Below are 23,910 nucleotides of genomic sequence, written 5' to 3' on the forward strand. Positions count from 1 at the left end.
AAACACTGACTTTCAAGGGAATTTACGTAATCTAACATAAGGGTTAACCCTGTTTTAACTAAATAACAGACAGTGCAAGATTGATATGATTCCTGCAGTTCATCACAAGGTATGGTTTGTAACTGCTGCAATGGGACCACATTCACACTGTGCTGGAACTGCTCAGCACATGTCCATACATAGAACCACTGTCCGAAGAGAACTGCAAAGCCTACAGATTTGTGAGAGGATGTCGCCAGCAGACAACAGCACTCCTTGCACATTTCCTCACGACAGTTCCTTCACTACAGGTGCAAACACACCTGGAGGTTCCTCTGGGGAAGCCCAGAGCTGCCTTATACTGTCACAGGCAGATGTGCCCTGATAGACAGGCTAGTGCACACAAACATGACAGATTGCACCCACTTCCTTGATTTGGAACTGGGGGACGCCACACCTGGCATGTCCGCCCACACACACAGAGATTCATACCGTGCACACACCTACTGGAGTGACTCATGCAGATGCAGTGCATGGAGGAAGACAAGAAAATGAATCTACATAGAAACTCATGGAAAATGTGTGTAGGAAGTTGTGAAATAGACAGGAGACACCCTTCAGCCCCTTTAATCCCCTTCTCCACACTGAACCCACCTGAGTCGCTGGGCAGGACCTCCACACTCCAGGCCTCGCTGGTGGTCTCGGAGATGGTGGATCCATATGGGTCTAGCAGCACTGAACCAGAGCCTGGTAGACACAGCAGGCTGCCCAGCATGTTCTCTACAGCCGCCCCTGAGCACACACGCAGACAGAGAGAGAAAGCCTGGGGTCACGGGCATTTCATGCTGGGCCCAAAGGCATGCGCACACACACAGACACACAACTGTGCCAAAGGTCAAAGGTTAATGGTAATATCTCACCCCACTGCCGCCCCCTGAGCCATGACTTTGAGCTGTTGATTAAGCCGGGCATTACTCACAACCAAATTACCCCTCACCCACCCTCCCACAAAGTCCTCCACACGACGTCCCTCCATTTCCATTTGGGATGCTGCGGCAGGTTAACAAGGCAGAAGAATGCGGAGGAGGGGAAAGAGCTAGCAGGTGTGAGTGGGAGTATGGTGGCCGGGGTGCGGATCATGAGTCGACCCGTGGTACCCACACTCCCAGGTACGCCATGTTTCCACTTCACAGCACACACAGGCGCACGTGCGTGACAGCGCCCAGGCAACAGTCTGCAGGGCGGGGGCAGGGCCCTTCCTTGCGGCAGGAGCTCTACCCTGCTGTCCATGTTTACAGTCTTCAAGGTAGAGGCGCAGAGCACTTGTCTTTCAGGTGGATGATTAAATGAGTGGCACAACAAGAAGTGAAACAATTAGAATGTCTGCCTCATTATCATGGTAATCTTATCAGTGGGATAATGAGGTATTAATGGATATTTAATGTGCATCTCATAACCCAATCCCTTGGAGAAAACACATAAGGAAACCGTTGTAAATTCACTTAATGATGGAAAAGTCCCCCAACGCCATATTCCGAGCAATGAAAAATGGTGGATGCAAATGAGAAGGAACCAAGGTCAATAAGACTGCAGAGACTGAGTGAATATATATATATATATGAGCGAGAGAGAGAGGTTTGCATGGAATAAAATGAACAATTCTGATGTCTTAAGGCGTCAGCATGCTTCAGTTCGGCTGGTGCCAAGCTGAACTTGTCTAACCGAACAAGTGTGCTCGTAAACTCCCTTAAAAAGACCTTCTCTTGAAAAACGAGAAAAAAAGCAGCAATAGTAACTTTTGGCCATTTAGAGACGCCGTAGCCACTCCAAAATAGTCAGAACTAATCTAAATCAAGAAATCTGTCATTAATTTTGACGTTTTTGACAAATAAATCTTATTTGCGTGATTTTACATCTAAGATGTTCGGTGCATTATTGTTCAATGAAAAAAATGTGCATGAAAACATTTCTCATTGAATGATAAGACTTTATTTAAGAACCCCTACTGTTGACCAATCACCGATAAATGGGCGTAGACTTCAACCTTCAGCTTGCCTCCAGAACTGTTTTGGTGTGAACGACCAACCCACCCCAAAAAACTCGCTAAGTCCAAAACGTCGTCATAATATATGCACGAAATCTACCGAACTGTTTCGGCTTGGATGTATGCGGACGCCATTAAAGAACATTAAAGGTTGTCCTTAATTTACAGAATTAGCTAAATAAAATGGGATACTCCAGAATAAATGTGACCATAGGCTATAATGAGCGGAACTATTAAAAAAACAAACACAAAAGTTAGAAATACAAGCTAGATGAATAGCAGATAATGATAATGAGCTGCACACATGGAACTCATACTTTGATTGAAATCATGCATCGATGCTTCAATGGGAACATTCTAGTTATGCACAAGGATCTCAAGTTGGGATTCAGCCCGAAGTGCCCATTTTCTACCCACATATAACCATCTACCCATAGCTAAACTTAAAGGGCATTCAAGAGAGTGACCTCAATCAAGAACACACCCATCCAAACATCACTCGAAAAAAGTAAAATTAAGAAATAGCAATGATAAGTCCTCAAGGGATAGAGTGCTTTATAGGACAGGGCTGCTTATGGAGAGGAAACCATAACATGCCGTTTACAACATACACCACAACATGACAGTATTGTGCTACATTTTCTTAACAAAAATATGCAACAATTTCAAAGATTTTACTGAGCTACAGTTCATATGAGGAAATCAGTCAATTGAAATAAATTAATTTGGCCCTAATCTATGGATTTCACATGACTGGGAATACAGCTTTGCATTTATTGGTGCCAGATACATATTTATAAAATTTTTTTAAAAAAAATAAATAAATGGGCCTAACAATGGGCCTCGGGATCTCGTCACGGTAGCCTAGTGGTTAGAGCGTTAGGCCAGTAACCGAAAGGTTGGTGGATCGAATCCCCGACAAGGAAAAAAATCTGTCGTCCTGCCCCTGAGCAAGGGAGTTAACCCACTGTTCCTCGGGCGCCGAAGACGTGGATGTCGAATAAGGCGGCCCCCCACACCTCTCTGATTCAGAGGGGTTGGGTTAAATGCGGAAGACACATTTCAGTTGAAGGCATTCAGTTGTAAGGTATCCTCACTTTCCCTTTCCCTCTCAAATTGCCTCCGATAAAATACAATTGCGTTCGTTGTCCGTAGCCTGTTGTGAGGCCGGTTGGATGTACTGCTAAATTCTCTAAAATGACATTTGAGGAGGCTTATGGTAGAGAAATTCATGTTAAATTCTCTGGAAATAACTTGTGGACATTCCTGCAGTTAGCATGCCAATTGGACGCTCCCTCAACTTGAGACATCTGTGGCATTGTGTTGTGTGACAAAACTGCACATTTTAGAGTGGCCTTTTTCCCCAGCACGAGTGGCACCTGTGTAATGATCATGCTGTTTAATCAGTTTCTTGATATGCCACACCAGTCAGGTGAATATATATAAATAAACACACGGCATATATGCTGGAACTCCTTCAAGACTGTTGGAAAAGCGTTCCGGGTGAACCTGGTTGATAGAATACCAGGAGTGTGCAAAGCTGTCATCAAGGCAAAGGGTGGCTACTTTGAAGAATCTCAAATATAAAATACATTTTGATTTGTTTAACACTTTGTTTACTTCATGATTCCATATGTGTTATTTCATAGTTTTGATGTCTTCATTATTATTCTACAATGTAGAAAGCAGTAAAAATAAAAACCCTGGAATGAGTAGGTGTACAAACTTTTGACTGGTACTGTATGTCTTACCAGCTATTTCCTGCAGTCTATCTTCGTCTATGTTGGGGTCAAAGTCGCTGCCCAGCACGTCTGTGCTCCAGGTCTCACTCACAGTCTCAGAGATATCCCGGTCATCTGTCAGGCCCATCATGTCTCGTATCTCAAACTTCCTCAGTTTGTCATCCAGGTTGTCCTGAGTGGTGGCTAGGGGTTAGAAATATTGACAAAGTTATCACAGCTCAATTTAACAATCCCTGACATTGATATACACTACCGGTCAAAAGTTTAAGAACACCTAGGGTTTTTCTTTATTTTTACTATTTTCTACGCTATACATCAAAACTATGAAGTAACACATGTAGTGTAGTACCTACATGTAGTAACCATAAAAGAATGTTCAATCAAAATATATTTTTTATTTGAGATTCTTCAAAATAGCAACCCTTTGCCATGATGACAGCTTTGTACTCTTGGCATTCTCTCAACCAGCTTCATGAGGAATTTATTTCCTTCATGCATTTGACCCAATCAGCTGTGTTGTGACAAGATGGGGGGTGGGGGGGTGCAGAAGATGGGTCTTTTACCAAATAGGGCTAAGTCCATATTATGGCAAGAACAGCTCAAATAAGCAAAGAGAAACGACAGTCCATCACTACTTTAAGACATGAAGGTCAGTCAAAACGGAAAATTTAAAGAACTTTGAAAGTTTTTTCAAGTGCAGTTGTAGTAGGGACCTCTGGGGGGGGTGTATATTTATGTGTGTGAATATATAAACTCAGCAAAAAAAGAAACAGACTCTCACTGTCAACTGCGTTTATTTTCAGTAAACTGAACATGTGTAAGAAGATTCAACAACAGACATAAACTGAACAAGTTCCACAGACATGTGACTAACAGAAATGGAATAATGTGTCCCTGAACAAAGGAGGGGTCAAAATCAAAAGTAACAGTCAGTGTCTGGTGTGGCCATCAGCTGCATTAAGTACTGCAGTGCATCTCCTCATGGACTGCACCAGATTTGCCAGTTCTTGCTGTGAGATGTTACACCACACTTCCACCAAGGCACCTGCAAGTTCCCAGCCATTTCTGGGGGGAATGGCCCTAGCCCTCACCCTCCAATCCAACAGGTCCCAGACGTGTTCAATGGAATTGAGAGCCGGGCTCATCGCTGGCCATGGCAGAACACTGACATTCCTGTCTTGCAGGAAATCACACACAGAACGAGCAGTATGGCTGGTGGCATTGTCATGATGGAGGGTCATGTCAGGATGACCCTGCAGAAAGGGTACCACATGAGGGTACCACATGAGGGAGGATGTCTTTCCTGTAACACACATCATTGAGATTGCCTGCAATGACAACAAGCTCAGTCCAATGATGCTGTGACACACCAAATCGATCCCGCTCCAGAGTACAGGCCTCGGTGTAACGCTCATTCCTTCGACGATAAATCAAATCCAACCATCACCCCTGGTGAGACAAAACCGTGACTCGTCAGTGAAGAGCACTTTTTGCTAGTCCTGTCTGGTCCAGCGACGTTGTTGCCGGTTTCTGGTGAGGACCTGCCTTTCAACAGGCCTACAAGCCCCCAGTCCAGCCTCTCTCAGCCTATTGCAGACAGACTGAGCACTGATGGAGGGATTGTGCGTTCCTGGTGTAACTCGGGCAGTTGTTGCTGCCATCCTGTACCTGTCCCGCAGGTGTGATGTTCGGATGTGCCGATCCTGTGCAGGTGTTGTTACACGTGGTCTGCCACTGCGAGGACGATCAGCTGTCCGTACTGTCTCCCTGTAGCGCTTTCTTAGGCGTAAGGACATTGCAATTTATTGCCCTGGCCACATCTGCAGTCCTCATGCCTCCTTGCAGCATGCCTAAGGCACATTCACGCTGATGAGCAGGGACCCTGGGCATCTTTCGTTTGGTGTTTTTCAGAGTCAGTAGACAGGCCTCTTAGTGTCCTAAGTTTTCATAACTGTGACCCTAATTGATACCGTCTGTAAGCGGTTAGTGTCTAACGACCGTTCCACAGGTGCATGTTTATTAATTATTTATGGTTCATTGACCAAGCATGGGGAACAGTGTTTAAACCCTTTACAATGAAGATCTGTGAAGTTATTTTGATTTTTACAAATTATCTTTGAAAGAGAGGGTCCTGAAAAGGGGACTTTACTTTTTTTGCAGATAGATAGACACAGAGGTCCTTACTACATTGAACAAAAATATAAATGCAACATGTGAAGTGTTGGTCCCATGTTTCACGAACTGAAATGACTCCAGAAATGTTCCACACACACAAAAAGCTTATTTCTCTCAAATGTGTTCGCATTCCTGTTAGTGAGCATTTCTCTTTTACCAAGATAATCCATTCACCTGACTGGTGTGGCATATCAAGAAACTGATTAAACAGCATGATCATTACAGGTGCACCTTGTGCTGGGGGCAATAAAAGGCCACTAAAATGTGCAATTTTGTCACAACAATGCCTCAGATGTCTCTCAAGTTGAGGGAGAGTGCAATTGGCATGCTGACTGCAGGAATGTCTACCAGAGCTGTTGTCAGATAATTGAATGGTAATTTCTCTACCATGAGCCAAAGCAAAAAATATATCCAAACTGGAATGAGTAAGGTTTCTAAAACTTTTGACCGGTAGTGTAGCTGATGATTTCTCACAACACACCATGTTCATGCTCCAGCAGTTGTAGAGCCTCCACCCCATTGCTCCCTGATGGCCCAGCTCCCAGCTCTGACACAGACTCTCCCTCCAGGTCCAGAGACGACACAGAGTTAGACCGGTTGGACGGACCTGTGCAAAGAAAACAATTACATTGTGACATCTCTAACTACAATGCATCAGATTACAAAGTCATCTTCTGAATCCTCTTTTTGTGGTACATTAACAGTTACTGTGGTTTACATAAGATGCACTGTAATAACATCTATTATAAACCTAATTCCATGGTCAAACATTGAACACATTCTGTTGTGTTGCTGTAGTAACAACTGAGTTAGCAGGGCATGTGGGCTGTTAGCACACTGACCCTCTGAGATACCCTCCAGGTTGTCACTGCAGAGGGAGAAACGCAGGGTTTTGTCTGGTTTGCAATGGTGCTTGGTGTCGTCTACAGGAGTGTACCCTTGTGCTCCATCAGTCTGCTGCACGGTCAACACCTGAGAGAGAACAGTACTGGTTACTGCCATTCTGGCTCTTGATATGGGCTTCTAATAATGACAAATACATCTGTTACATAAAAGTATATATAAAAGTAACTGATCTTTGATTTCCACTATAGTGTGGAACTGTATTAGAGCACATCTCCATAATGAACTAATCTTCATGATCCAGGCTCCTTAGTTACCTCATTCTCTGACATCATGCCGGGGATGGTCTGCGGGCTGCTTCCTAGTGAGATCACTAGGACCTCTTCTGGCATCACCTCCTGCAGGGATTCCATGGAGCTGGCCTCTGCTTCCTCCTGCTGGGCCAGCTCAGTACGGCTGCGACTGCGGGAGGCTGCTGGGGTAGCAGGAAGACAGACGGGATGAGGCTAACTAAATAACAGAGATTCAGGGTTAGCAGGGGACAAGGAGTTACTCTGTAATATTCACTCATTAACAGAAGTTCAAGAGTGCGCAAAAGACTGGGATCGGTTTCAATTATAACAAAAGCAAAAAGTAGGCAATATACTATCTATAAAACAACCGAACGTACAGACTCACCTACCTACACACAACTACATAGACTGCTTTGCTAGTTAGATTACCTGTTAGTTGCTCCCAACCTTTCAGTTTTGCATTGTGAAAGAAGTATTGCAGTGAACAGAAATATTGGACTCATGAATATCTCACATTTAATCATTAAATCAATGAATCTCTCCTAATAGAGAGTGAATATTTTGCTAGGCCCTGCTTAGATAACCTGTGCTGTATAACCCGTGCAGTGTAATATAGGTCAATGACTGCATCCAATCAGGTTCACAAATCACAAGTGCATGCCAAATACAATGAAGCAGCCACACTCATCACAATCTGCACATGGCATGCATACCATTCTAATGACTGACCTGATGACAATCTGTTCCTACATTGTGCTCTGTATGGTTTTTTTTATTTAATCTTTACTTAACCAGGTAGGCCAGTTGAGAACAAGTTCTCATTTACAACTGCAACCTGGCCAAGATAAAGCAAAACAGTAGGACAAAAACAACACGTCATAAACAAACGAACAGTCAATAACAATTTTTTTTAAAACTATGTACAGTGTGTGCAAATTAAGTAAGGTTAGGGAGGTAAGGCAATAAATAGGCCATAGTGGGGAAATAATTACAATTTAGCATTAACACTGGAGTGATAGATGTGCAGATGATGTGCAAGCAGAGATACTGGAGTGCAAAAGAGCAACAAAAGATGACCTGGAGACAGTATTTACAGATGTGCTGTGTACAGGCGCAGTGAGCTACTCTGACAGCTGATGCTTACAGTTAGAGAGGGAGATAAGTCTCCAGCTTAAGTGATTTTTGCAATTCGTTAAAGTCATTGGCAGCAGAGAACTGGAAGGAAAGGCGGCCGAAGTAGATGTTGACTTTGAGGATGACCAGTGAAATATACCCGCTGGAGCGCGTGCTACGGGTGGGTGTTGCTATGGTGACCAGTGAGCTGAAATAAGGTGGGGCTTTACCTAGCAAAGACTTATAGATGACCTGGAGCCAGTGGGTTTGGCGACGAATATGTAGCGAGGTACAGCCAACAAGAGCATAAAGTTCGCAGTGGAGGGTAGTATATGGGGCTTTGGTGACAAAACCGATGGCACTGTGATAGACTACATCTAGTTTGCTGAGTAGAGTGCTGGGGGCTAGTCAGTTTTACGAGGGTATGTTTGGCAGCATGAGTGAAGGAGGATTTGTTTGCAAAATAGGAAGCTGATTCTAGATTTAATTTTGGATTGGAGATGCTTAATGTGAGTCTAGAAGGAGAGTTTAGTCTAACCAGACACCTACATTGAGGGAAAAAGTATTTGATCTCCTGCTGATTTTGTACATTTGCCCACTGACAAAGAAATGATCAGTCTATAATTGTAATGGTAGGTGAGCGACAACTATAACAATAACTATAAGTGAGAGACAAAATAACAAAAAAATCCAGAAAAACGCATGTCAAAAATGTTATAAATGGATTTGCATTTTAATGAGAAATAAGTATTTGACCCCCTCTTAATCAGAAAGATTTCTGGCTCCCAGGTGTCTTTTATACAGGTAACGAGCTGAGATTAGGAGCACACTCTTAAAGGGAGTGCTCCTAATCTCAGCTTGTTACCTGTATAATTAGACACCTGTCCACAGAAGCAATCAATCAGATTCCAAACTCTCCACCATGGCCAAGTCCAAAGAGCTCTCCAAGGATGTCAGGGACAATATTGTAGACCTACACAAGGCTGGAATGGGCTACAAGACCATCGCCAAGCAGCTTGGTGAGAAGGTGACAACAGTTGGTGAGATTATTCGCAAATGGAAGGAACACAAAAGAACTGTCAATCTCCCTCGGCCTGGGGCTCCATGCAAGATCTCACCTCGTGGAGTTGCAATGATCATGAGAACGGTGAGGAATCAGCCCAGAACTACACGGGAGGATCTTGTCAATGATCTCAAGGCAGCTGGGACCATAGTCACCAAGAAAACAATTGGTAACACACTACGCCGTGAAGGACTGAAATCCTGCAGCGCCCGCAAGTTCCCTCCGCTCAAGAAAGCACATATACATGCCCGTCTGAAGTTTGCCAATGAACATCTGAATGATTCAGAGGACAACTGGGTGAAAGTGTTGTGGTCAGATGAGACCAAAATTGAGCTCTTTGGCATCAACTCAACGTGTTTGGAGGGGGAATGCTGCCTATGACCCCAAGAACACCATCCCCACCGTCAAACATGGAGGTGGAAACATTATGCTTTGGGGGTGTTTTTCTGCTAAGGGGACAGGACAACTTCACCGCATCAAAGGGACGATGGACGGGGCCATGTACCGTCAAATCTTGGGTGAGAACCTCCTTCCCTCAGCCAGGGCATTGAAAATGGGTCGTGGATGGGTATTCCAGCATGACAATGACCCAAAACACACAGCCAAGGCAACAAAGGAGTGGCTCAAGAAGAAGCACATTAAGGTCCTGGAGTGACCTAGCCAGTCTCCAGACCTTCATCCCATAGGAAATCTGTGGAGGGAGCTGAAGGTTTGAGTTGCCAAACGTCAGCCTCGAAACCTTAATGACTTGGAGAAGATCTGCAAAGAGGAGTGGGACAAAATCCCTCCTGAGATGTAGTTGGCCACCAGGTTTGCACACAAGAAACGTCTGACCTCTGTGATTGCCAACAAGGGTTTTGCCACCAAGTACTAAGTCATGTTTTACAGAGGGGTCAAATACTTATTTCCCTCATTAAAATGCAAATAAATGTATAACATTTTTGATATGCGTTTTTCTGGATTTTTTTGTTGTTATTCTGTCTCTCACTGTTCAAATAAACCTACCATTAAACTTATAGACTGATCATTTCTTTGTCAGTGGGCAAACATACAAAATCAGCAGGGGATCAAATACTTTTTCCCCCTCGCTGTAGGTATTTGTAGTTGTCCACATATTGTAAGTCAGAACTGATGCCAGGTGGGCGGGCAGCAATTGATTGAAGAGCATGCATTTAGTTTTACTAGCATTTAAGAGCAGTTGGAGGCCACGGAAGGAGTATTGTATGGCATTGAAGCTCATTTGGATGTTTGTTAACAGTGTCCAAGGAAGAGCCAGATGTAAACAGAATGGTTATGGTACAATACTTTCAAACAGAGGGATGCACGATCCCAACATCAGCAACTTCGATATCTCTTTAGCCAAAAGCATGTGTCTGAAAACATTCAGCAGACAACCGGGTATAAACGACGTTAACAAGACGAAAGCACAGGGCGAAGCAGGCATGGTCAAAACATGGACAAGAGCATATCTAGCTCTATCTGGTGGTGAAGCAGTGGGACTGCAGCTACATGGCTATAAGCATGGCTGTTACTGTATGTTTTTGACTGGCAGTAGTACAAACACACGCTTTAGTTCTAGTCAGCCTCACAGGGCTGCCAGGCTACCCACCAAAAGGGGTAACTAATGGAATGTGTGCAGACAGGGTGGTGGTTGTGGAGTCCCAGGACGTTGCTAACTGTTGTCCTGATCGTTCATAGGCAGCAAAGGAGGAAGGAAGAAGGTTGAGGGTGAAAGAGTATACAGGGCAAATATTTAGTAGCAACAGTATAAAATCTGACAAAGGTTCATATTTTAGGGCAGCTTGATGCGGCTTATTTCATGGCAGAGGATGTTGTGCCCTCACATTTAATGAATGTATTTCTAATGGAGGAAGGTATACATTTCTCCATCCATACCAATTAAAAAGGGTTCATTTATATTTGGTCATTTAATTGGTTGTCATTTCTGGAATTGAGCTCCAATCTAGAAGCTGCTAATTACCTGTAGAACAGTCCCAGAACCTCATTAGCTTCCTACATAACAGGGGATTTCTAAGGCAGCCATTACAACTCCAGCAACCTGGTTATTTATTACCATGAATGAAAACCTATAGTTAGTAAATAAATACAGCAAGTCTGGTTTCTGTGTAGATTCAAACTGAACTCCAACTGGTGCCATCAGTTACAGCAAAATACACTATTGAAAAGACATCCTATAATGGGAATGACAAGTACTGGAGATGAACACCGTACATCATTAAGCAGTATGTAATTCTATCTGTCAGAGAGCCAGTGGCTGCACATGTACAGTAACAATAGCTGAGGTAGGTAGGTACCTATGTTCCTGTTCTTCTTGTTGGCGGGGGTGGTAGTTGGGGAAAGCTGGGGGGTGTTGGAGGGGGTGAGCTCCAGACTGTTGCTCTTCACTGTGCGGGACTGGGGCACGTTGGCCATTAGGGTCTCCAGGAGTATGTGCTCCTCCTCCCGGAGGTGGTCCCCTGCCATCACACTCCGTACAAAGTCCACCTGAACACCATACGATTAATTTACTTAATATACTCTCACATCCTAGTCTCTATGTGGAACCTAATTATGATGTTTTTAATAATGCATGAATAGCTAAGCTGGTGGAGAACTTATGCCACAGGTGATAAGTACAAGGCTCTGCTTTACAATGAAACTAAAAGTGGAGCTTGAGACATGCTACTGTGCAGAATACAGCTAGAGTAATTGTTGATTATCACACTGTTATAAGGAAAGGTAGCTAAGGGAGGACACACTGTACTGTAACTCCAAGAATGTGTGAGACCACTTTGTATACTTGAGTATGGTACATCCCAGTTAGGGTTCCTGCTTATTCCCTCCTGATTCCTGGAATTTTACAAACAGGATTTCTGGAGAACCTGGGATAGTTACCAGAATTTTGTAACCGTAAGACCAGTCCTTAAAACATAACAGCACTCTCAACAACCTGTGTGAAATGTCTCTTTCTGGTCTGACAAGTTTGGGCATGTCATGTAAATGTTCTGTAACATAGGAATCTCTACGGTTGCCTGTATAAAACATGGGTGTATACAATTCTTAGGCTAGGCTAACTATATAACATTCAGACTGAAACAGTCAGATCAGCAGTGTACCAGGCAGAGCAGCTGACTGTGTGTCATGTACGCCACAGTCCTGCTGAGGCCTTCAAGTAGGTTCAAGGAGGACATGGGCGGCGTCTCCACAGCTCTCCCTCCGATTACCACATCCAAGAAGGCAGCTACGCAGCTCTGAGGTGACAACCAGACAGTCAACTTCAATAATACAGCAAGAAGCAAAACATGTATTCAGAATGTAATAAAAGCTACCCCATGGGCAAACTGGTTCCATATTAAGATGTGTGTTTGAAGATATTACCTTATCGAACTTGGCCAAACTGTTTTTCCTCCTGGGGTCTCCATCACCGTCAGCCATTGCCAACTGTTGAAGAAGCTGCCCTACCTAAAGGACAAAGATAATGATTAGAATATATACAAAGGTAACAATATTTTGTCTTATAATCTAACAGTTAAAACAGGATTTGTACTCTAAGCTGTCAATATAAGAGTAGTGTGGATGTATGAGTCTGTTGGCTCCTCCACTGACCTGCATGAGGTTGAAGCGAGCCACCTCGTTGATAGGGGCATCTGAGATTATGCCATACTGCTCAGGGTTGACTATGGCTGGGCAGATGAAGCAGGTGAGCAGCAGGTCCGTGCACATGGTCCGCACCTCGCCCACCTCTAGCCTCTCCACACACGACAGCGTCTTGTACATCTGAGACACAATCCAACGCAGGTTGTGGGGGAAACAGTAGGTGTTCTGCTTCAGGTAGCCAATGAACTTGTTGACCAGGGTCACCAGCTTGGCCTCATTGGCCTCCACAGCAGCCGCCACCTTCTGCCTGTAGCCCTCCGAGCCCTTCTCCCCAAACAGGCGCTCCTGCTGCGCCGGCGTGAAGCGCTCTGTCACCTTGGAGGGGTCCGTCTCCAGGTGGTCCTCGTCCTCCACCAGCAGCTGCATGATGGGCTCGTGGAGGGTGGCGGTGAGGAAGAGCTTGGCGGAGTACAGCCCCTCAGAGAAGAGCTTGAAGAGGATGCTGAAGGCGCACGTGCCTCGCCGCAGCAGCCGCCGAGGGTTGTCGCTCTCCTTTAGCTCAAACTCCACCAAGTATCGCAGGACCTGGAATTCATAGAAACAGCAGCACTGTTACCATTAGTTTTAGCAGTGCAGAGGTTAGAAAATAACTGCCTGATCACACTGCCTATGGGGATATGTAATAGTATTAGTAACATGTGGCTGCTGTGGACTTTGTGAGTGCAACTGACTATTGGCTGTGTGTGACTAGTATGTTTATAGTTTAAGTATAAATCAGAAGAGGTCTGGGCTGCTCACCTGCAAGAGGTAGCTCTCATCCTCCTGCATGATACAGTTGCCATAGAGTGAGGTGAAAACAGTGTAAATGACCCCCTGTGTGTGCTCCTGGTTCAGCCTCTCCCCAGCCACCAGGCAGGAGGCCACCAGCCGGGGATTCTCCCGCACCCGGCCCAGGAACTCCCCGTAGATGCTCTCCTGGAAGCCCAGAGTCTTGTAACCATCCAGGAACTGTGTGTCCTCCAGCACTTTGGCATGCTGGCAGCATTCGGCCGGGGAAGCCTCAGCACTGTAGGAAAGAGAGATTTAATTACAAGAGCAGAAGGCTCTACAAACCAGGAGCTGGAATTAGGCAACAGTGGGCCACAATGGGCTGTTGATTAGTGGTTGGAGTGACATGTAATTGTATGATATTCTTGCTGACCACAGGACTCCTCTTATTCCTTGCAATTTCCCTTTTGACCTGCTAAACTAAATAATACTCAGCTGGGTCTGGCATGCACCATGTTTGTATTTGGCAGGATCTACCATAAACAAGATGATCACATCAGGAAGATAAGACAGTTAACACTGTGGAATCCTACTTCAGGACTACTAAATTACTAGTTCATTAAAAGGTCACTTGGTGGTCACACATTGCTGTACAATTTAAAATGCAGGACAATGGGCAGGACAATTTAAATTGCCCATTAATTGAGAGTTCCTTTTAGAACAGTTTCTATTCTACACTTGGATCCATGTCAATGAAGTGCACTGGTGTAACAGTAGCTGTGGGGGCACCATGCTGACCTGGTGAGGATGAGCCGGTCGAGGTTGATCCTCTGCTGCTTGGTGATCCAGGCAGCACGGTACAGCCTCTCAGCAGTCTTCAGCACGTCCCCATTGAGCCGCTGGATCAGCTGCTTCTCTGAGGCCACATACAGCCGCTCCTGCTTCAGGTGATGGGCCAGAGTGTGGATGTCTGGCTTCATCTTTACCAGCTCACGCAGAGAGGCAAAGGACTGCAGAAGAGTGAAAGAAGAGAGGGATCAGTCACACTGGGAGAATGAGTCCTAGACATTAAGGACAGAGCAACATACAGGGCAGTTTGAGTAATTTATAAGTGTGGACAATGTACCATTTCTATATCTGAGAGGAATTCAGATGAAGAGCAGGAAAGAACCCATTTCCTGTGGGTGCATAGCTGGCAGAATCCTAGCTCACACACGGACAGAGGAATTGGATTGTCAGTAGTCAAGAGAAGGTAGAAACACTACTTCCATTGGCTGAGAATGACAGCAAAGAGAGAAGAGGGGTGGGGGGGGGGAAGAGGGCTTCAAGCCAGCTTCAGCAGCTGGCCCCATACTGGGACGGCCTTTAAAGAATTGAAAACTCCTACTCTCGCACACACAAGCGTCTGGTAGTATTGTTCACAGCACAAAATAATATGCAAATCCCTTTTTCTTCACACAAATACACAAACCAGACAGAACACATTAAATTTAAATGATTTCCTGGAGCATTCTATGACACAAAAGGCTCTTTGTGGATGGCTGCTCCCGAGGAAAACAGACAAGATTGTAAGGCTGGGAGGCCCGTGAAAGCGGCCCAGAGAACCCTGCCTCAGACAGAAGGCTACAGCTATCAGAGGACACAGCCTGCTAGCTAGTAACATACAAGTGCAAATGCTTGATACTATTAAACAGAATCAATTAATGTGGTTTGAGGCATAAATATTGTGTAGGGGCTTAGAAGCATTTTTTAAAACATGTCAAATAAGCAAGGTTATCATCATGGGTAATACACAAGGCAGTCTGTGTTTCTTTAGTATGCTAAATCCAATGATGGACAGGCAACTGTGGAGTTTTCTGGAAACATGAACACTGTGGGATCTCTGCTAAATCAAATTCTGTCAAATGTTTATAAGGTTAATCAATCGATTATTGAATGACTAGTATACTTGCCCATGAGATGATGCATGTGCCGTATACTCATGAGAGATAACTACATTTGTCATAGTCCTGCGGGGAAGAGAAAGGGTATAGGCCTAGGGCCGACAGACAGGCGGTACTGTAGGAACTGCGGCCTGGTACTGGTAGTAAAGCCATTTCTGCGTTAGAGATTTGTTGAGTAGACCTACAGTGCATTTGTAAAGTATTCAGAACCCTTGACTTTTTCCACACTGTTACGTTACAGCCTTAATCTAAATGTATTCAAAATAAGAATCTGTAATATCACATTTCCATAAGCATTCAGACCCTTTACTCAGTACTTTGTTGAAGCACGTTTGGCAGCAATTACAACCTCGAGAATGACGCTACAAGCTGGGCACACCTGTATTTGGGGAGTTTCTCACATTCTTCTCTGCAGATCTTCTCTGTCAGGTTGGATGGGGAGCATTGCCACACAGCTATTTTCAGGTCTTTCCAGGGATGTTCGATCGGGTTCAAGTCCGGGCTCTGGCTGGGCCTCTCAAGGACATTCAGAGACTTGTCCTGTAGGTTTTCATCAAAGATCTCTGTACTTTGCTCCGTTCATCTTTCCCTCGATCCTGACTAGTCTCCTAGTCCCTGCCGCTGAAAATCAACCCGACATCATGATGCTGCTGCCACCACCACGCTTCACTGTAGGGATGGTGCCAGATTTCCTCCAGACTTGACACTTAGTATTTAGACCAAAGAGTTCAATCCTGATTTCAGCAGACCAGAGAATCTTGTTTCTCATGGTCAGTCCTTTAGGTGCCTTTTGGCAAACTCGGGCAGTCATGAAGCTTTTACTGAGTGGCTCCCGTCTGGCCACTCTACCACAAAGGCCTGATTAGTGGAGTGCTGCAGAGATGGTTGACCTTCTGGAAGGTTCTCCCATCTCCAAAGAGGAACTCTGGAGGTCTGTCAGAGTGACCATTGTGTATATATTTTATCCATTTTAGAGTAAGGCTGTAACGTAACAGAATGTGGAAAAAGTCAAGGGGTCTGAATACTTCCCGAATGCACTGTACCCAATGACTAAGTAATGGAAAAGGGGAACTCGAAAGCAGCGGAAAACACTGTAGGTGGTGGGGAAAGACACAGGTTGGAATGTGTGAGACAGAATAACTGTAGCTACAGGTAGGCTAGAAATAGAATTCTCAGTCCAAAGCCACTCCAACCCTCTGTACTAGAGGTCAACCGATTAATCGAAATGGCCGATTAATTAGGGACGATTTCAAGTTTTCATAACAATCGGAAATCGGTAATTTTGGGAGCCGATTTTTTTTTTTTACCTTTATTTAACTAGGCAAGTCAGTTAAGAACACATTCTTATTTTCAATGACGGCATAGGAACGGTGGGTTAACTGCCTTGTTCAGGGGCAGAACGACAGATTTTTACCTTGTCAGCTCAGGGATTCAATCTTGCAACCTTACGGTTAACTAGTCCAACGCTCTAACCACCTGCCTCACGAGGAGCCCGCCTGTTACGCGAATAAAGTAAGAAGCCAAGGTAAGTTGCTAGCTAGCATTAAACTTATCTTATAAAAAACAATCAATCAATCATAATCACTAGTTATAACTACACATGGTTGATGATATTACTAGTTTATCTAGCGTGTCCTGCGTTGCATATAATCAATGCAGTGCGCATTCGCGAAAAAGGACTGTCGTTGCTCCAACATGTACCTAACCATAAACATCAATGCCTTTCTTAAAATTAATATACATTTTTAAACCTGCATATTTGGCTAAAAGAAATCCAGGTTAGCAGGCAATATTAACCAGGTGAAATTGTGTCACTTCTCTTGCGTTCATTAGTCGCAGAGTCAGAGCATATGCAACAGTTTGGGCAGCCTGGCTCGTCGCGAACTAATTTGCCAGAATTTTACGTAATTATGACATAACATTGAAGGTTGTGCAATGTAACAGGAATATTTAGACTTATGGATGCCACCCGTTTGATAAAATACGTAACGGTTCCGTATTTCACTGAAAGAATAAACGTTTTGTTTTTGAGATTAACGTTTCCGGATTTGACCATATTAATGACCTAAGGCTCGTATTTCTGTGTGTTATTATGTTATAATTAAGTTTATGATTTGATAGAGCAGTCTGACTGAGTGATGGTAGGCACCAGCAGGCTCGTGCTTACGAGCACTTTCATGCGTTTTGCCAGCAGCTCTTCGCAATGCTTCAAGCATTGCGCTGTTTATGACTTCAAGCCTATCAACTCCAGAGATTAGGCTGGTGTAACCGATGTGAAATGGCTAGCTAGTTAGCGGGGTGCGCGCTAATAGCGTTTCAAACGTCACTCGCTCTGAGACTTGGAGTAGTTGTTCCCCTTGCTCTGCATGGGTAATGCTGCTTCGAGGGTGGTTGTTGTCGATGTGTTCCTGGTTTGAGCCCAGGTAGCAGCGAGGAGAGGGATGGAAGCTATACTGTTACACTGGCAATACTAAAGTGCCTATAAGAACATCCAATAGTCAAAGGTATATGAAATACAAATCGTATAGAGAAATAGTCCTATAATTCCTATAATAACTACAACCTAAAACTTCTTACCTGGGAATATTGAAGACTCATGTTAAAAGGAACTACCAGCTTTCATATGTTCTCATGTTCTGAGCAAGGAACTTAAACGTTAGCTTTCTTACATGGCACATATTGCACTTTTACTTTCTTCCCCAACACTTTGCATTATTTAAACCAAATTGAACATGTTTCATTATTTATTTGAGGCTAAATTGATTTTATTGATGTATTACATTAAGTTAAAATAAATTTATTCAGTATTGTTGTAATTGTCATTATTAGAAATAAATAAATAAAAATGTTTTTTTTTTAATAAATTAAAATCGGCTTTTTTTGGTCCTCCAATAATTGGTATCCGCATTGAAAAATCATAATCGGTCGACCTCTACTCTGTACATGATCCTTAGGCTCAGAACAAGGAAGCACCCCATCCATCTGATCAAAACACCATAACAGCACCTGAACCAGTGATGTAGAGTCGTGGTGTTTAGAACACAACCCAAACATCCCCTCAGATGAACATACAACACAGGCCAAGAGAACACTGCGCTTTCTAAAGGCACTCGAAACTCAGCCAAAGTCTCCTTCTCACTTCCCCTCCACATCAGATCAAGTAGGACTGTTTGCATGAGTAAGTTAACAACTCCAGTAAACCATAATCTATGGTCCCCACCACACCACTGCTGAGCCGCAGCATCTCCCTTTGAAACTCGCCAGGCCTTCTTCCATTGGACTGCAGACATTTACCAGCTCCTGTGTGGAATGCCTTGGGGTGTACACTGCACCTCCCTACAATCACCTCCTCTCAGAATGAGCTCACACACCAGAGACATAGCAAAACTCTACCTAGCCTATTCCAGCAATCTGGGCCCACCACTCCCCATATTCAATTGACAACATAAGATAGTCAGATACTCTGTTGTAGATGATTAGGGAACTAAAAATATGAAATTAAAACCAGGGTGAGCAGGGTAGCTGAGAGTGTACTTCAGTCAAAACATAGATCTGATAAAAATGGCTACATCACAAAAGCTCAGGCATACAGCACTCTTTCACTCATTCCCCACAGAGGTTGTCTGTCACATCTAGTAGGCCTAGGCCTGTCCTACAACAACTTTCATTATTGAGCAAAGCCTCCTGCACATGTCCCTGTTTAACAGTACATGTGCCGTACACACAATATACTCAACTGCTGTACCCTGAGGAGGCTTAGCATGTTTATGTTCAGATTATTGATTCTGGGATGGAGAGGTAGAGGGAATCACACTGACACTGGTGTCTCCCTGGCCATAGAGGGGCAATGTTGGGGGAGAATATGCTGTGTGGCATTACAAGCCCAATTGATGTTTTCAGTGAGTAGTTTCACTTTGAGAGTAATTTCGATGCTTGGCTAGCTCTTCTGCTTACACAACCATGTTCAGAATAATCCAGTGCAGTAGTGTCATAAATGCCTAGAAACTTAAGTTAAGCTATCTGAGCCCAGAGATGACAAATTAGTAAATGCTTCCTCTTACAAACACCATAACCAAAGGGGGGCATTCTGTAGGTAAGAGCAGTGCTGGCAGGAAATATTTAGAGACTTCAAGTTCAAAGGTGGGAGCAAAGGGGGGCGGCAGGTAGCCTAGTGGTTAGAGCGTTGGACTTGTAACCGAAAGGTTGTAAGTTCGAATCCCCGAGCTGACAAGGTAATCTGTCGTCCTGCCCCTGAACAAGGCAGTTAACCCACTGTTCCTAGGCCGTCATTGAAAAATAAGGATTTGTTCTTAACTGACTTGCCTAGTTAAATAAAGATAATATCAGATGTTAGATAAAAAAATAAAATAAAAAATCCAATTTGTAAGTCGCTCTGGATAAGAGCGTCTGCTAAATGACTTAAATGTAAATGTAAATGCAAAGGAGTAGCGTCCAAATATAGGAAAAGGAGAAATGATATAGGCCTAAATCAACACCTTTACTGACATGCTACAAATTTTATTTTGCAAAATGTAGTTCAAAATGCTGCCTGCCAGGAAGACAAAGCCTGACAGTGCACTTCAACACAACATCCTCATCCTCTGGAGTATTCAACTTCCTAACTTCTGACCTTGCCGAACACACACAACTAGTAGTGCATGGGCAGAGGCAGTTGAGATTCAATGGAATCAGAATTATATCCAATTTCTGATAGATCACTATAACCCAAGAATAAATTAAATAAGCTAGGAGCACACTTCTAATTTGCAGGGATTGAGGTGTGTGTGTTTTGGCTCAAACAATGAACCTAATCAAAATGTCAAGTGCATCCCTAAATCAACATAAATAGTGACCATCCTGTTTTTAAAAAAGACTGAGCCCCTCTTGATACACACATGCCTTTTTCTATCATTCATCATTCTGCACTACTGTCATGGCCCCTGCAGTGGGTGGGGCTCAACTGTGCACCTAACTAGGGGATCGGGGGGGGGGTAATGAAAGGGGTGAACACCGTTTGCCAGCCACGCAGCTGTCTTTAGAGTGATAAAACTGTAGTTGCCCAGCAGCCCAGAACCATATAACAGCCCCTCTTTGTCACCCTTAACTTGGAAAATAGTAACTACAGACCCTTTCAGAATTTCTTATGTAAAAATCTATGATAACTGACATTGAGGTAGTTATAAACTAGCCAGTCCTATGATTTGTTAAGGCCCTAGCTTGTTCACTCTGTGGCAGCACAGTCGGCATCTTGCGGAATTTTTGGTTTGTTTGTTAGCATCTCACTGCTAAGGTTTGCAAGCATTATGATAGCAAGCTATAGTAGCTGTTTACAACAACCCGACCGTACCATCTACTTAACGTTAGTTGTTGTAAACAGCTAGTTTGCTATCATGATGCTGGCAAACCTGAGTAGTGAGATAGCAAGTATTGGATAGGTAGATAGCTATCTAATTATTAACGTTATATCCTAAACTAACAAAATATCAAGCCATCGAAGAGAGAATGGCTGACGCGCTAGCTATCAACAACGATAGCTAGCCAACGTTATCTAGTTACGGTAACTAACGTTAGCGATCTAACGTAAGTTAGCTAAACTTAAATGTTGGTAGTACTGTACTAGCCAAAAATCGAGTTACGGTGGGACAATTTTATGGGAATGCCTAGGCCAATGTTGCCGTGGTAGGCCAGTTGCGGTGGCAAACCGGTACAATCACAGAGGACCGTTCGTGTTCAAACATCAAGAAGTAGCTAACAGCTACTAACGTTACTAGCTAGCCTGCTATCTGTGCAAACTAGCATGGAGGAGGCCTGCGAGGAAAACATGCAAACATAACTATAACACTAATTCAATGACTTACCAAACAAGTGGATTAGTATAACAGTTGTTTACGGAATCCCTATAACCGTGAAATAATTGCAGTAAGCAATAAGTCGTTAGCTCGATACGTCTATTCCACAGCGTTTCTGAACTCCCTCTTTCGGGTTACAGCGCTTGCTAACGTTAGCTGTCATAATGAGAAGACGCGCTCCACCCGCATGCGCACTGGGCGTAGAATGCTCTTGGACGCGGTCAGCGCTTTCTTGCGTCCTTGGAATGTCTCTACCCTAAAACCTTAACCCTTACCTTAACTGTTTTACATTTCAACTTCAATGAGGGTGACGTCCGAGTTTGGACTCCCAATGATGCCGTTTAGACTTTTTCCTCTTGGAGACTCAAGGCTGTTAATGTTAGAAATACTTTAAGAAATTAGCAGGTCAACTCTATTTGATCTTTATTAACGCCCATTACATACTTTGCCCGTGATTTGTGGGCCATGCGGTGCATTCTGGGTAATTCTGGGACAAGGTAACCAGGGCCTTTTCTCATTTAGAAAAGTCTGTCCTTCACTCTCTCCTTTGTCTGCTCTCCTCCATGACCTGGAAACCAATAAGTTGTCAAGGAGACAACAATTCTTTAGTAGGCAAAATGAAGAGTGTCCTTCCCTCCTCGATAGCCACCTTTCAAATACATGACGTATTTGATACCATTCCACCCATTCCGCTCCAGCCATTACCACGAGCCCATCCTCCCCGATTAAGGTGTCACCAACCTCCTGTGATCCTACATGAGTCTGCAGAAAAGTTTTGAAATCAGCCACACCCCCATTGAATTAGTTTTTGTTTTGTCGGAGGAGAAAAGCATACATGTTTCAAAACAATATGCTAATTATCAATGTATCTATAAAATGTTTTGCACAACTAACTTAGTTCGTTTTTATCACTTTACACATTTATTTTGAGATCCCTGTAAACATATTTTGCCTGATGACGCACGGGTGGAGTAGATTTCATACAAGCACATTTTCGTCCACATTCCCTCTCCTCACCGCCTCTTGTCAATAACCTTTGACCTTTTTTAAAAAGGAGGCGAGAGAGGACAGAGGATGCAAGAGTTGAGAAAACCAATAGAGAAAATGCCCATGACAAGGAGACTTAAGGGGCGTGATAAGGGCCATAATTAAGCCTCGTGAAGCTACTGATACCTCTTACGAAGTCACCCAACGTCTGTCTAGCACCATAAAATACCGCCATGAATTTTTCTAAGGCGTCAAATTGCCGACGCGTTCACGTCACTTGACACATACACGTCATGTAGACGTAGCGTTCACGTCGTGTAACGTGGCACTGACATGTCATGTGTCAGTTTGCTTGTAAGTTTATTTTGAACGCCTTAAAAACGTCCACATGTGTGATGCATCACGTGTTAGTTTGTGTCTTTTTAGTTTATTATTAAAGATCTCACCATGAACGCCATACAAACGTCGACATGTACATGATTTTGTAAAAAATATATATTTAATTGCCAGAGTAATCAATTCAATTTCATTTGTCGATTTAGCTAAAATAGGCTTATCACCTCAATACAAACATTTATTAGGCTAGTTGATATCGCAGCCAGCCACCATTACTGTGTAGTTACTGTATGCCTACTTCTCACATCAATACAGCCACAGGGGCTTCTTTGTTTGAGATAGCCCTATTCAGAAATAAGAGGTAACCTAGTTCTCTAGTGGCGCATTCAAAAGAACTCGGAATTCGGCAATCTCTGACTTTCGACTTCAGTGTGTTCAAGACAACTGGAAACTCGCAAGAGCTCAGACTGGGAAGAATAGTTTTGAATGTCATCAGATTCAGAAACTGGCATCTTTCTCTGACCTGAAACTCAACGATTTTCAATAGTTTTTTCTCCAGAGTTCCCAGTTTAACAGACACAATCACTGTCACCATGCAATCCTTAGGTTATACATTTCTGTGGAGATGTCTTATGGTTAAAAGCAGGGCTCGAATTGAGGGATATAGGGCTAACCCTTGTTATAGAGATGGGTAAAAAGCATATGTTACCCCTTGTTTGCTTAGCCTTAGAAAAAACAGCGGTCCAGATTATGTAAAGCAATCTAGGCTATAACAATGATTACCTCCCCGATTATTCCCGCATAGTCTACTAGCCTATCGAAGGACTTGCTCAGCATCAACATGGTTTCTTGGTGGACCAATAGGCTTATGAAAACATTCATTTTAAAATTAAAAGCAAGTGTCACCATCACAGGAAAATATGGTGAATTAAATGCTCTGTAATTTAGAATATTAGTGGTAGGCTATACCTACCACAAAAGACCAAAAAGATAGTATCGGTCTATTCATAGACAAAACAGTTTAACAGAAACACTTTATTACTCAGGAGAATCACATTAAATCAGGCTATTCATTTCAGTGCAGTTGCGTTCTAACGCATAACCTTAGTCTAAACGGAACCGAAAACACCCCAGCCTGTTATGATGACAGATCATGATAAAGCCTGAACATTTCAGCT

The 23,910-nt window shown here is 43.6% G+C and overlaps 1 protein-coding gene across 6 annotated transcripts in view; it reads right to left on the minus strand.

Moving 5' to 3' along the window:
- Window positions 1-21,592, minus strand: part of LOC129853505 (GTPase-activating protein and VPS9 domain-containing protein 1-like) — a 32,851-nt gene extending 11,259 nt beyond the window's left edge. For 3 of the 6 annotated variants that reach the window (XM_055919628.1, XM_055919629.1, XM_055919625.1), the window contains exons 1-13: window positions 21,419-21,592; window positions 14,416-14,627; window positions 13,648-13,915; window positions 12,859-13,434; window positions 12,631-12,714; window positions 12,369-12,503; window positions 11,568-11,757; window positions 10,862-10,936; window positions 7,101-7,258; window positions 6,783-6,912; window positions 6,422-6,547; window positions 3,775-3,948; window positions 634-771 (exon numbers count right to left, since the gene is read on the minus strand). In XM_055919628.1, the coding sequence (XP_055775603.1) occupies window positions 634-771; window positions 3,775-3,948; window positions 6,422-6,547; window positions 6,783-6,912; window positions 7,101-7,258; window positions 10,862-10,936; window positions 11,568-11,757; window positions 12,369-12,503; window positions 12,631-12,714; window positions 12,859-13,434; window positions 13,648-13,915; window positions 14,416-14,597 (2,236 nt within the window). In that variant the 5' untranslated portion in view covers window positions 14,598-14,627; window positions 21,419-21,592. The remainder of the gene's footprint in view (window positions 1-633; window positions 772-3,774; window positions 3,949-6,421; window positions 6,548-6,782; window positions 6,913-7,100; window positions 7,259-10,861; window positions 10,937-11,567; window positions 11,758-12,368; window positions 12,504-12,630; window positions 12,715-12,858; window positions 13,435-13,647; window positions 13,916-14,415; window positions 14,628-21,418) is intronic. The other 3 variants (XM_055919631.1, XM_055919630.1, XM_055919627.1) reach the window with 2 other exon arrangements.
- Between the last annotated feature and the right edge of the window lie 2,318 nt (window positions 21,593-23,910).

This window comes from Salvelinus fontinalis, chromosome 4 (genome assembly GCF_029448725.1).
Source record: "Salvelinus fontinalis isolate EN_2023a chromosome 4, ASM2944872v1, whole genome shotgun sequence".
Lineage (NCBI taxonomy): Eukaryota > Metazoa > Chordata > Actinopteri > Salmoniformes > Salmonidae > Salvelinus > Salvelinus fontinalis.